This window comes from Penaeus vannamei, chromosome 7, assembly GCF_042767895.1.
Source record: "Penaeus vannamei isolate JL-2024 chromosome 7, ASM4276789v1, whole genome shotgun sequence".
In the NCBI taxonomy this organism is placed as follows: domain Eukaryota; kingdom Metazoa; phylum Arthropoda; class Malacostraca; order Decapoda; family Penaeidae; genus Penaeus; species Penaeus vannamei.
In genome coordinates this window covers 4963370-4975629 of record NC_091555.1, presented here as the reverse complement: position 1 = coordinate 4975629, position 12260 = coordinate 4963370, and the positions used below count along the sequence as shown (strand labels likewise).

General features: G+C 49.5%; 1 protein-coding gene across 7 annotated transcripts in view; it reads left to right on the top strand.

The window, feature by feature from the left end:
* Positions 1–203: 203 nt before the first annotated feature.
* CtBP (C-terminal binding protein) overlaps positions 204–12260 on the top strand; it is a 41629-nt gene continuing 29572 nt past the window's right edge. For 2 of the 7 annotated variants that reach the window (XM_070123444.1, XM_070123442.1), the window contains exon 1: positions 204–310. In XM_070123444.1, coding sequence (XP_069979545.1) covers positions 219–310 — 92 coding nt within the window. In that variant the 5' untranslated portion in view covers positions 204–218. Of the gene's footprint in view, positions 311–7047; positions 7080–12260 lie in introns of those variants that run through there. The other 5 variants (XM_070123448.1, XM_070123446.1, XM_027351316.2 and 2 more) reach the window with 4 other exon arrangements.

The window sequence follows — 12260 nt, the reverse complement described above, 5'->3', positions numbered from 1 at the left end:
ATTAGAGGGCGGCGAAAAAGTTTTCGAATCAGATACTCCAAAAAAAGAGAGAGCGAGAGGCGATAGGCAGTTTAACCTCCGCCGCGTCAATTAAATTCTTCCGTATAAAAATTCCCGGGTAATAATAACCTGAATAGATAATCTCGCCGCCACTCTCACTCTCCTTCGTTCATTCAGCCTCGCGTCCACCACAGGCCTACACAAAGACGAGTTCCGGAATGATTATTCAAGAAAGAAGATCAAGTCGCATTTGTATTATTAGTCAGCGGATCCCAAACGACCGTTCAGTGACGAGGCATCTTGTAGGACGGTAGGTTAATGCTATTTACAAATCAATGGTATGGAGTTTGTAAACACTGGCAGGAATACGTGTAGGCCGGTGTGCTTCTGCTTGTTAGCTGCTCTTTAACCGCCGACCGTAAAAGTATTCTGCGTTTGTTGTTCATTAACGCAGTTGGGGCTAAGAGGATAACGAGCAGTCAGCAAGAAAACCCTCCAGTTATTGCCGCGATCAGAGAAGAACAAAAAAAAAAGAGAGAAACTTCCATTTGGTCTCGAGCTAAAAACAAAACAAAACAGAGAAGTGTATTGCGTATTCTCCGAGAGAGCTGCGTACCACGAGTGTCACAAAGACTTCTGTTGAGTTCGAGATTAAGATAAAAAAAAGAGTTTGGTAAGATATGGCAACACGCTAGCAGCTAGATCCTGTTTTTTTTTTTTCTTGAGGTTTGAGGACTAACTTTTTCAAAGTAGGGAGTCTGTTTGTTTTGTGGGTGTTGTAGCAGGTGAGTCAGTGGTAACGAGCTTATTCAACTTGGTTCTTTTTTGTTATAAGCCGATCGTGGAAATTGTTTGGGTTGATCTCTCTCTTTTCTCTCTCTCTCTCTCTCTCTCTCTCTCTCTCTCTCTCTCTCTCTCTCTCTCTCTCTCTCTCTCTCTCTAACTCTCGTTGTGTTTAATTGGAACATGATGGGATGTTGCATCACGTTTTCCAAAGAAATCAAGTATGTTTTTTTTTCACTTTTACGGTCAAAGTTTTGGTTCGTTTTGCAGAATTAATTCGCTGTCATGAATGCTTTGCTTCCTCTCACGTAAAAGAAATGAATGCGTGTCATGAAGAATAATAATAAAAGTTCGACTGTCAAGAAAGGTTAAACAAAGGTTAAAGCTTAGCGGAAGTAAAGAGCGTAGCATATCAACTCTAACAAGACAAATAAAAAAGAGAAGTTGGAAAAAAGATCCCTTCTGCGACGCATAAAAAAGTCCCCCATAATCAGCGGTAGAAAAGAGTAACATGATGTATAAGAAGGGGGGAAAATACAAAAAAAATAGAGCTCTTCGGCCGAGTTGGGAAGCGAGCGAGCGAGGAGGAGGGAGGGAGGTGGAGGAGGAGGAGGATGTCGAAGGGCCAAGTTTACGCCGTAGGATCTTACACCAACAGAGCCTGGTGCGAGCGGGCTAGCGGCGACGGCAGCAGCGGCGGCGGCGGCGGCGGTGGCGGGCGGACACTTCACGCTGGTCCAACTGCCCTAGTGCCCTTTTTAGCGTCCCGATCACACTTATTTCCCCGCGACGCCCTTCGCCCTAGCTCCGAGGGGAAGAGGGACGGGGCGTGGGGCGGCGTGGGGACCGGTGTGCATGGGCGTGCTTTGTATGGCAGGGAGACAAGTGTGTTTGCGAAGTATATTGTCTGAAAGTTGGCAATAGCGCTGCCTCTCCCGCCGCCATGACGGGGAAGGTGGGGAGTTGCCAAGTCGCAAGAGTTTCGTGTGTGTGTGTGTGTACGTGCGTCTGTGCGTGCGAGTATGTATGTGTGTGTGTGTGCTGGAGGGGCTAATTCGGTGTTCGGATATCGCTAGCCGAATCTTATTTTCCGCGGGCTTCTTAATTCCGAGAACGTCCTATTAATCAGGATAGATGTAAATATGTTTTCTTTTTAGTTTATGAAAGGGGAGGTTGTTGTTTTTTAAAATGATTTTGGGTGATTTTGAGCCTGAATGCAAGTCTTGCGGTGCGTTGAGCGTTGATGTTTACTCGGTAATTACAAATATATATTTATATTTTTTTACTCGAATGACGTGTCACTTTGGTATTTAACTGTTGCAATGCAGCGATGTTACGTTTACATTATGACGTTTTCTGCATAATTGAAGTTCTTTTTTTGCTCTAGAAGTTCCCCCAAATGCCTTTTTATATCCTGAAAACAATACGCTTCTCCCCGCAATCATTTCGCTATTCCAATTGTTTTGTAAAAATAAAAAAAATAAAAACGCAAATCTCCCCAATTAACGAGTTGAAAAAGACCCTCTCCCACTGTCTGAGGCGGAGGTCGGAAACACGAAAACTACATTCTTGAAGATGCGTTGTCACATTGTCGTTTCTGAGTGCACGATAATTTTCGCCGCGCTGAAGTGAAGGCTTTTTTTTTCTGCCTCGGACCGGAGAAGCAGCAGGAGGGGGGAGGGGGGGGTTGGGAGGGGAGGGCTGCCAGAAGGAGAGGAGGGGGAGGGGAAGTAAAAGAAGGGGAGGGGAGAAGAGAGTAGGGGGGGCGGGAGGGGACGAGGACGGGAGGGGGAGGGGCCGTAGGAAGCTTCAAGGACAAGACTTCATGGAAAGACCGTGTTAGGAAGTAGGCAATATTTTCCCGCCAATTTCGGCCGGGCGCACCCACGTCGCGGAGGCTGCCAGATGAACAATAATGGCGCTTATACACTTTCTGTTCTTGCTGCTTGCATTGCTGTTGTTCTTGCTTGGTTGTTGCCGATTGTTCTTTCTTGCTCTGCCGACTTTTGTGATTATTTAATTTGGGTTCACTGGAGTATGTGATGCTTCTTGAGTGTTGGATGGGAATTAACCTTGTTTTCACTATGAATGGTTTAGTCAGGTTAATGTTAGGATAGTTTTCAAGGAGAACGGATATAATTTATTTGTTTTCCTTCATTTTGACGTGTGTTAGGAGGAGTTATCTTTGATATTTGAGCGTGGTCGGATTAAAGAACTTCCCGCTACAATTTTTCTTTCATTCGCCGTAAGAACTCCAGATATCTGTCTCGATAATACTTGGTATTTGTCCTTTTTATGAAAGAATTACAAGAAGAGCCATTGTTCCCCAGCATGGCATCAAACACGCCTTCACAATTGTGCTGAAGTGATGATTGGACTGAACTCTACGCCCCGATAAGTCTTATCAGATAACCTCCCCTCCCCCGTCCCCCCCATAAGTGAACCCCCCGCCTTTACCCCCCCCTCCCCAACATCCCCTATCTGAGGGCATTCCCATGTGGGCGAGAGAGCAAGAATCATGTCCCGTGACAAACTACAAATGGCACCAACACCTTATCTCCAGAACGCACGCATGTGATCGCCACCTCCCGCCGCCTCCTTGGCCGCTCTTGTTTTGACACGTGGACGAACGCTATTGGGAAATGAAAAAAAATGGAGTATGGGGAGAGCTACGAAGGGAGAGAAGAGTAATAGGAAGATATGAATAGATTGATAAATAAGTATATGCTTACTACAGGAGAGAGAGAGACAGAGAGAGAGAGAGAGAGAGAGAGAGAGGGAGAGAGAGAGAGAGAGAGAGAGAGAGAGAGAGAGAGAGAGAGAGAGAGAGAGAGAATGAGTGGTAAGAACTGACCAAAGAGAAGACCTCCACCACCCAAACTCGATCCGGTAAAGCGACGCGCGCGACTTTGAGCTTTATCGACAGCGCTGATGCCATTATCTAACCCCGGAAAGTCTAGGGTACTCGGAGTCAAGGTGGCGTCATAGCTATATCTCTCTCGCTCTCGCCTGAACTGTGTTGGCCTGACTGACGCCTGTGTGTGCGTGCGTGTGTGTGTGTGTGTGTGTGTATGTATGTATGTATGTATGTATATAAGTGTGTGTGTGTGTGTGTGTGTGTGTGTGTGTGTGTGTGTGTGTGTGTGTGTGTGTGTGTGTGTGTGTGTGTGTGTGCGTGCGTGTGTGTGTTTAGGAACAGCCACGGCGATGATTTGTCTCCGCTTCTGGGTTCGTACTTTAATGAGCAAAGAATTATTCACAGCAGTACCTTTTTTTAAATTCGATTAGACTCGTTTTCGAAAAGACATCAGATTCTAAGACTAAAGGAGGTCATAACAATTGCCAATTAGTGTATGCGTCCGTATTCGTGAGACTTTTATAACCCCCTTTTTTGACCGTGGAAAAATCCTATTACTCCTTTGTTATTTCTTTCATTAGACAAGTGACGTTAACTGACCTTTATGTAGAAGGTATGTTTAGAAAAAAAAGGTAATGTCTTTGAGCATGTGAAAAGGGTTAAAGTGCTATTGTTCCAGCGAATAAAAAGAGCTAGTTACAGTTTCCGTAACGACAATGCATTGGGCAAGACGATGGTAACGTAGGAAAAAGGGCAGTTATACCAAGGCCAATAACCCCCCCACGAAAGAGAGAGAGAGAGAGAGAGAGAGAGAGAGAGAGAGAGAGAGAGAGAGAGAGAGAGAGAGAGAAAGAGAAAGAGAAAGAGCGAAAGAGAGAGAGAGAGAGAGAGAGAGAGAGAGAGAGAGAGAGAGAGAGAGAGAGAGAGAGAGAGAGAGAGAGAGAGAGAGAATTATTTATTCTGGATATAATGAGAGGCGGAGAGATGAGACAGGGGGGAGGTGAGAGGGTGGTGGGGCAAGGGGCCAGGGGGCAGGAAGGGGTATGAACTGAACGCCAGCCGGGAGGGCATCAGAGGACGGCAGTCAGGGACGAGGCTAGGGCAAGTAAGAGGGCAGAGTACACTACAACCTGTCCATGATGCCCACCTCCTGCCCCTGCCCGCCTCGCCAGGCTCCCCCAAACCCTCACCCAGCACCCCTTCTCCCCCACCCGGAATACCCGGTGCCCCTCCCCTGCCCCCTTGCCTCGCGCTAGTGGCTGGAGGCCGCGGGGGTAGAGAGGTTAGGCAGGGGAGAAAGATCAGTGGCGGGAATATATTGTTTAGAGTGAGGAATGCATATTTCGGCTTCGCTCAAAGTCGCGCGCGCTTTTCCTTCTTTTTTTGTTATTCAGGGGTGATAGTGACGCCTTTCTTCCGTTCAATAGGGTGTGCTGTTAAAACGTGATAGGGCGTATATATCGCTGCTATTTATTTGTTTTCGGTATTGATGAGAGCCGTTAGCCAAGCCGGTCCCAGCTTAACCGCTTTCTTGGGTCTGGGGAAGAAAGTTCGAGAAATTATGTCTGTTGGAAGTTCTTTCTCATGAAGATCGTCGTTAATGTATAGCAGGGTAGCCTTGGCTCCCGGCGAGCATCTGTCGACTGTCCCAAGCGTCGACATTAGGGCGAATACACTTAGTTCAATGGACTGACTCGACATGCAGAAATATCCCAGCTGCATTCTCGAAGCCGTGTCCAATCAACAGCTTTCTCATTTATAAAGTGTTACTGGACGCAAGGCGAATAGTATGTTAATAAGGTGAGTGAGAACACTCGAGAAGTTCTACTAGCGTGCGGTGGCATAAATATCAATAGAATAAAGGTTATAATTGTCGCCATTTGTCATTTCCTGGGCTCATCCACGCGGACGGGACATCAAGTGGCGATATTATGCACTCGCTCTCCAAAACTTTCTTATTGCTTGACGGAAAGTTTTGAAAGTTTCACAGACTCATTGGCAGGGACGTTGGGAATACCAAATATATTCGGCAGCACCCGATTCGACCCGATAAGGAATCCGAGAAAAATAGTTTAATATCGGTTATGGCAAGAGTAAGCTCCGCCAGCCGACATCGTGGCCCGGAGAGCTAGCGAGCAACACGAAGAAATTTTTGCGCAACGTCACCGAGTTTTACTGACTCAGAGGTGGGCACATGTTTGCTCTTTAACATGCATACAGAAAAGGGGGAGAGGGGGAGAGAAATGGATGTTGGAAGATCCCCACATACGCCTCTTCAGCTTTTGCATAGGGGCTGAGAAGAGGGCAGTGAACCTGCCATCTTTCGAACAAAGGTTGAGAGTCGATGGCGGTCGGCATCAACCTCCCAAGTCTGTTATAACGAGGTCCTTATAGTTCTACTTTTTTTTCCTTTCTTCGTTCCGATTCTGTCTGTATGACATGATTTCCATTCCCGCGTTGCTATGGATTCCTCATCAAGTGAGCCGACAAGGCGTCGCAAGATGGTGGTATTATTATCGATTGATGCTACACTAATGTCCCCCCCACTCCCCCTCCCCCACCCCCACATCGAATAAAGAGGTTGTCCCTTACAGGTGGGTGCCATAAGGGCCAAATTCCCACGTTCCCCCCCAACGCTCTTACTCACGAACCCCGCTAGAGCGAACCCACACCGGAACCTGCTATTATACAGTTTCCACTTCGCCCAAACCCCCTCGTCCGTTTGCTGCGATTAGGAGCGGGTTCCTACGCGAGCTCCGGCCGTAGGAGGAATCGGGTACAGAGGCGAACGAGGGAGAAAGATCGCTGTGGTGGGAGTCTGAGAGAAACAGAGGTTACAAGGTCTGGTTTTTCTTTTTTTTTCCATCTCTCTCTCTCTCTCTCTCGCTCTCTGCTGTGTCTCCTCTCTTTGCTTCTTTGCTCCTTCTCTTCCCCCCTCCCCTTCCTCCCCCCTCCCTCTCTCTCTCTCTCTCTCTCACTCTCTCACTCTCTCTCTCTCTCTCTCTCTCTCTCTCTCTCTCTCTCTCTCTCTCTCTCTCTCTCTCTCTCTCTCTCTCTCTCTCTCTCTTTCTCTCTCTCTCTCTCTCTCTCTCTCTCTCTCTCTACCCGGGCAAAGCAAGGCGGCTGAGTGACCGGTTAGTCGATTTCTTGGCGTTAGTGTTGTCGCGAGGACACCGATTAATTCAATTCCACGCATTCCTTCTAGTTTCCTTTTATTTCTCGCCGCGGGGTCCTCGAGACAACCCTCCTCAACCCCTCCAACCTACAAAAACGCACCCCAACCCCCGCTCGAACCCCACACAGAAAAAAAGGAAAATCGAGAAGTAAAAATCGGCAGCGGGTGACGTACCCCACACATGTGAGTTCGTACGTTCGTTGTTTGGTTGCTTGGTGGAGTTGGTTAGACAGACTTCGCCGTTCAGTCTTATGGTAGCATTGTGTAGGTGTTTGTGTGTTGTGTCGTGCTCATAACCATTTTCCTTTTATTTTTTTTATTAGCGCCTTTTCTCTTTTTATCTTTCGCTCTCTTCTGTTATCATCTCTTTCTCTTCTCGTGATGTATTTGTTTATTTAATGCTCTCTATTAGTGGTGTTTATTTCGTTTAAGATGGTGTATTTACGTGCGGTTTATGGACTCCTTATACGAACCCAAGGGATCTCGTGTACTTTGACCATAGAAAGTGGATTTGGATAACGGTCGATGGCTCTGTGCATTTCTCCAATTAATTAGGGTGGTGGTGGTGATATTATTTGAATGCGTTTGGATGAAATAACATTGGTGATAACAAGACAGTGAAGGAGGTAAGGTTATGTATGCAATTTACCGACAGTGCGTTGGCTGGACAAGGGAAGCGGCCATTGTGTTTATTTGAAAAGTGATTAATGACTTTCTAAATTATTCGCTTTGTATTTACTACCGAGGAAGAGAACTTCATTCATCCATACTGTTGCTGGAGGTGAACGGTGAAAAGTTATGCTGTTTTGTTATTTATTGAACACATGCTTTCCTTTGTGAATGCTGTGCCACGCGAAGAATGAAATTGTCGGACACGAAGTTACCAAAGAAGATGGAAATGCAGCCATAATGTGGATTACAAAAGCGGAAAAAAACAATCAGTGTTTTAGACAAAGGAGCAGGTATCTGAAAGTGACCAAAGAGCATTCATTTAAAGGAGTAGAAAGGTGGATTCTCGGACTTTTAAAAAAGCCCATCGTTTTCGTGTACATTTTGTGAGTTATGAATTCGAAAACAAAGTGAAGAAAACGGTGAAAAGAACGAGAGCGGTTACAAGCAGGCCTTTCCGGTATGAACAAATGGGTTAATTGCCAACGTATATTCAGAGAACGAGAGAGTGAGAAGGAAAGATATACTTCCTTCGCATTTTTCTGCATTACAATCGCATTTTCTCGCCCCAACCGCAGTGTTTGAATCGACTTGAAAGAAAACTCGATTGGAAAATGGAAGCGCAGAGAGGAATCGGGTGTTGGTGTCACGCAGATCGAGGGAGTGGTGGTGGTTCAGTGTGGTAATATCCGAGAGAGAGAGAAAGGGAGGAGGAGGAGGGGGGGTAGGGAGAGGGAAAAGGAAGGGGATGGGTAAAGGGGTAGGAGGAGGAGGAGGAGAGGGGGGGGAGGAGGTTGGAAGAGGGAGAAGGGGGGGGTTGGTAGGAAGGAGGGAGGGGTGGAACAGAAGGGGGTTGGTAGGAAAGGGGAGAGAGAGAGAGAGGGGGAGGGGGTGAGATGGCTAGGAGGGGTAGGTAATGTGGTTTAAGGCTTGGATGAGTGGCAGCTTGTAACGAAAGTAAAACCTGAGCGTTCTGGTGTCTCGTCATGCATGGCGGGGGTTGCTTACGCCTATCTGACACCGGGCCGGGATGGCGGCTGGCGACATTTTCCAAGGAATATTATTTATTTCCATCTTTCCCTTCCCTTTTTTATACGCTTTATCGGATGGGTCTGATTTTTCCCTGGCTTGGGAAATGGGTCGGGTCGGTGTCGATGCATTGTGGATGGTCGGTTGACGTGAAAGGAGGAGAGAAAAGAGAAATGTGGATAACGAGGTGCGTGATGGCAAGAGCGGGTTGCGTATGTGTGAAAGAAGACCTTAGTGTTGCCACCAAGTCGGTAATTCTTTTATTATTGGTTAAATCGCCTTGTTAGCGAGGTTTGGGCGGTGGTTCGGCCAGGTGAACAGTAGTTAAAGCCTGTTGTTCTTACTTAGCAAGTTTGTTAAGGTATCAGGGTGTATAGAGTCTGCAGAGCGAAAAGGAAGTTATCGCCGAGGTTTTAAAACTGTTGTTATCATCATATCTTGTGATTGACTTATGTACCCAAAGAAATTCCTAAGCGTTTATTCGAAGGGAGGATCTAGGGCACTCTGGCAGCGGGCTTGAATTATTTAGCGCTGCATTTGAGAGAGAGAGAGAGAGAGAGAGAGAGAGAGAGAGAGAGAGAGAGAGAGAGAGAGAGAGAGAGAGAGAGAGAGAGAGAGAGAGAGAGAGAGAGGGGGGGGGGGGGGGCATATAGACGGGAGAGAGAGACAGGACAGATAGACAGAGAGAGAGACGGGACAGATAGACAGAGATAGAGAGTCGGGACAGATAGACAGATAAATGGAGACTGACAGATTGATAGAGATTTAGAATGAGGACAGAGAGGGGAATGCGGCGTGCTGTCAGGTGCCACCAGCGTTTACGTCATTAAGCTTAAACTTAGTTTGGAGAGGGGAAGGGGAGGGGGTGCATCAGGTCGCCATTTCGCTCTTAACTAGTGTGTAAGCTCACCCTGTCGCCTTCCCTTCCTCCCAAGTCCCCTCTCGCCCTCCCTGCCTCCACCTCCTCCCTTCCCCCACCTCCTCCCTGCCACCACCTCCTCCCTTCCCCCCTCTCTGACTCCACCTCCTCCCTTCCCCCCTCCCTGCCTCCACCTCCTCCCTTCCCCCCTCCCTGCCTCCACCTCCTCCCTTCCCCCCTCCCTGCCTCCACCTCCTCCCTTCCTCAACAGCAGTTGTCTTTGATCGATATGTAATAGTTGGTGGGGAATGCGGCGGCAATCTATCTCGTGCTGCTTGTCTGTGGGTTGAAGACGCGTGTGTTTACGGAGCCTTGACGGGCAAGGTCAGACAGCGGATGTCACTGATCACGTGGCCAACATCGCCGCCGCCGCCGCCGCCGCCGCCGCCGCCGCTGCCGCAGCCGCTGCTTCTCCCCTTGTCCTCTACTGCTGCTGCGGTCATGGGATTTGCTCGTGTGCCTGCCTCGCTCGTTTCCGCCTTTGCTTCGTTATTCTGTCGCGGGAGGTGGAGATTCACGGCGCACCGGACGAGCTGGCCATCGGTTGTCGGGTCAGATGCACCGCCTCTCTCTCTCTCGTCGACGTGCACGCCGGGTCCCCTCTGTTGCCGCTTCATGACGAAACCCGCAGAGTTGTTTCTGCTTTAAAGGCCACGGCGGGAGAGGGAGGAGGAGGCGGTGTGCTTAGCGCGGAGTCGGCGTGCCTCGCGAGTCCACGATGGCCGTGCGTCCCCGCTGCGAAGGCGATGCGTCCCTTCCCACGTGTCGCCGCGGTCGGTGGACACCTTGGCCCCCCTACCCCCCCCCGTGTGTTATGAGCAGCGGTTATGCAAAGGGTTTTGTGATAACGCGGCGTTCGCGCTGCTGCGGGCTCTCTTCCTCCTCCTGCATAATGCACTCGTCCCATTGTTGAAATAAAGAGGCATCTGTTGTAACGTATTGTTTCCAAATAGAAACTACCTACTTGTTGCCTGCCACTTGCACGCCGCCGCCGCCGCCGCCGCTTCTGTTGCACGCTGCCCCGGTGTCGCAACATTCGCAACGAGGAACTCTTCTTGGGACTTTTGCCGTAGCTTGTTTTTCCTTCCTCCGACGCGGAAGTGAGCGGCGGGGAATTCTCGCGTACGCCCGCCGACGCCTCCCAGCGCCATGTTGTGTTGCCATGGACGCCGCGGGTTGCCTCCGAGGCGCCCGGGGATCGGCCTAAGGAGGAGGTGGACCGACCGCACGAGCCGAGCGCCGTGGGGACTCGCGAGGAACGTTGCGGAGCCAAACGTGAAATCTGGACGAGTCACCCTCTCTCTCTCTTCCTCTCTCTCTCTCGCTCTCTCTCTCTCTCTCTCTCTCGCTCTGCTCCGTTTTCGTCTCGTCTCGCTCTCTCTCTCTCTCTCTCTCTCTCTCTCTCTCTCTCTCCTCTCGCCTCCTCGCTCTCGCTCGCCTCGCTCGCTCGCTCTCTCTCTTCGCCTCGGGTCTCTCTCTCTCTCTCTTTCTCTCTCTCTTTTCTCTTCTCTCTCTCTCGTTCTCTCTCTCTCTCTCTCTCTCTCTCTCTCTCTCTCTCTCTCTCTCTCTCTCTCTCTCTCTCTCTCTCTCTCTCTCTCCCCCATTTTCGCAACAGGGACGGATCGAGAGTAGAGGGAGTGGGAGAGGGGGAAGGGAGGTTCACCCAGCTTATGTTGTCACGTGGTTGCGGTGACACAAGGGGAGGGAAAGGCAGGTAGACGAGGGGGGGGGGGGGGAGAGCGAGCGTCTAGCGGAATGCACAGTACGACGTGAGTCAGCATTCGACGTCTGGGGTCCGGCGATGGCCAGCCTGCCTGTCAGCCGAGTCAGAAGCCCCGGATGTTGCTAGGATTCGTTAGGGCGGCCGCGCCTAACGTAATAAAAGATTCCAATAATGTCGGTGAGGATGATAGAAAGCGTAGTTTAGAAATCGATAATAATAATAAAAAAAAAAACAGAAATAAAAAGCGATAAAGCAGAAAACGACGACGAAGAAGAAGAAATAAAGAGAGAGAGAAAAAAAAAATCCCCACTCGGGCCCCCAGCTCTCGCGGAAGGTCCGAGCGGCCACCTCAGCGGCTCGAGGCTCCCCTGACGAAGCACGAAAAGACCCCATGACGTAGGCTCTTCTTAGGCTGTTTGTTACTAGCACGCGTCAGCTCCTTCCTCGTCGTAAAGCAGGTGCAGACAACCCTAGTAAGTGTGTGAGGCGTGGAAGGATGGGAGGGGGAGGTGGGGGGCTTGTGTGAGAGAGAGAGAGAGAGCGAGTGTGTGTGTGTGAGTGAGTGTGAATGTGAGTGTGAGTGTGTGTGTGTATGCGTGTGTGTGTGTGAGAGAGAGCGAGTGTAAGTGTCTGTGTGTGTGAGAGAGAGAGAGAGAGCGAGTGTGTGTGTGTGTGTCTTTGAGAGAGAGAGAGAGAGAGCTTGAGCGCGAGAGTGTGTGTGCAGAGTCTGTGCGCAGTAGATGAGAGAGAGAGAGCGTGTGTGTGTGTCTGTGTCTGTGTCTGTGTCTGTGTCTGTATCTGTATCTGTATCTGTATCTGTATGAGAGAAAGAGAGAGAGAGAGCGAGCGTGTGTGTGCGCGCGTGTGTGTGTCAAGGAGTGAGTCAGCACCAGGGGTCGTCCGAGCCACCGCTAAACCGCTGACCACGTGTATTATTTTTTTTCTCTCTCCTGTACGACACTTGCTGTTGATTGTGCCGTGCTTCGAGCTTACCGTGAGCATAGTCTCCCGCGGTTGGCTGAGCACGTGTTAGGCTGTGTGTTGTGCTGTGATTGCGACGGAGAGCTCTCTTTTGTGTGTTCATTTCCAGGTCGTGGTGTGGCGG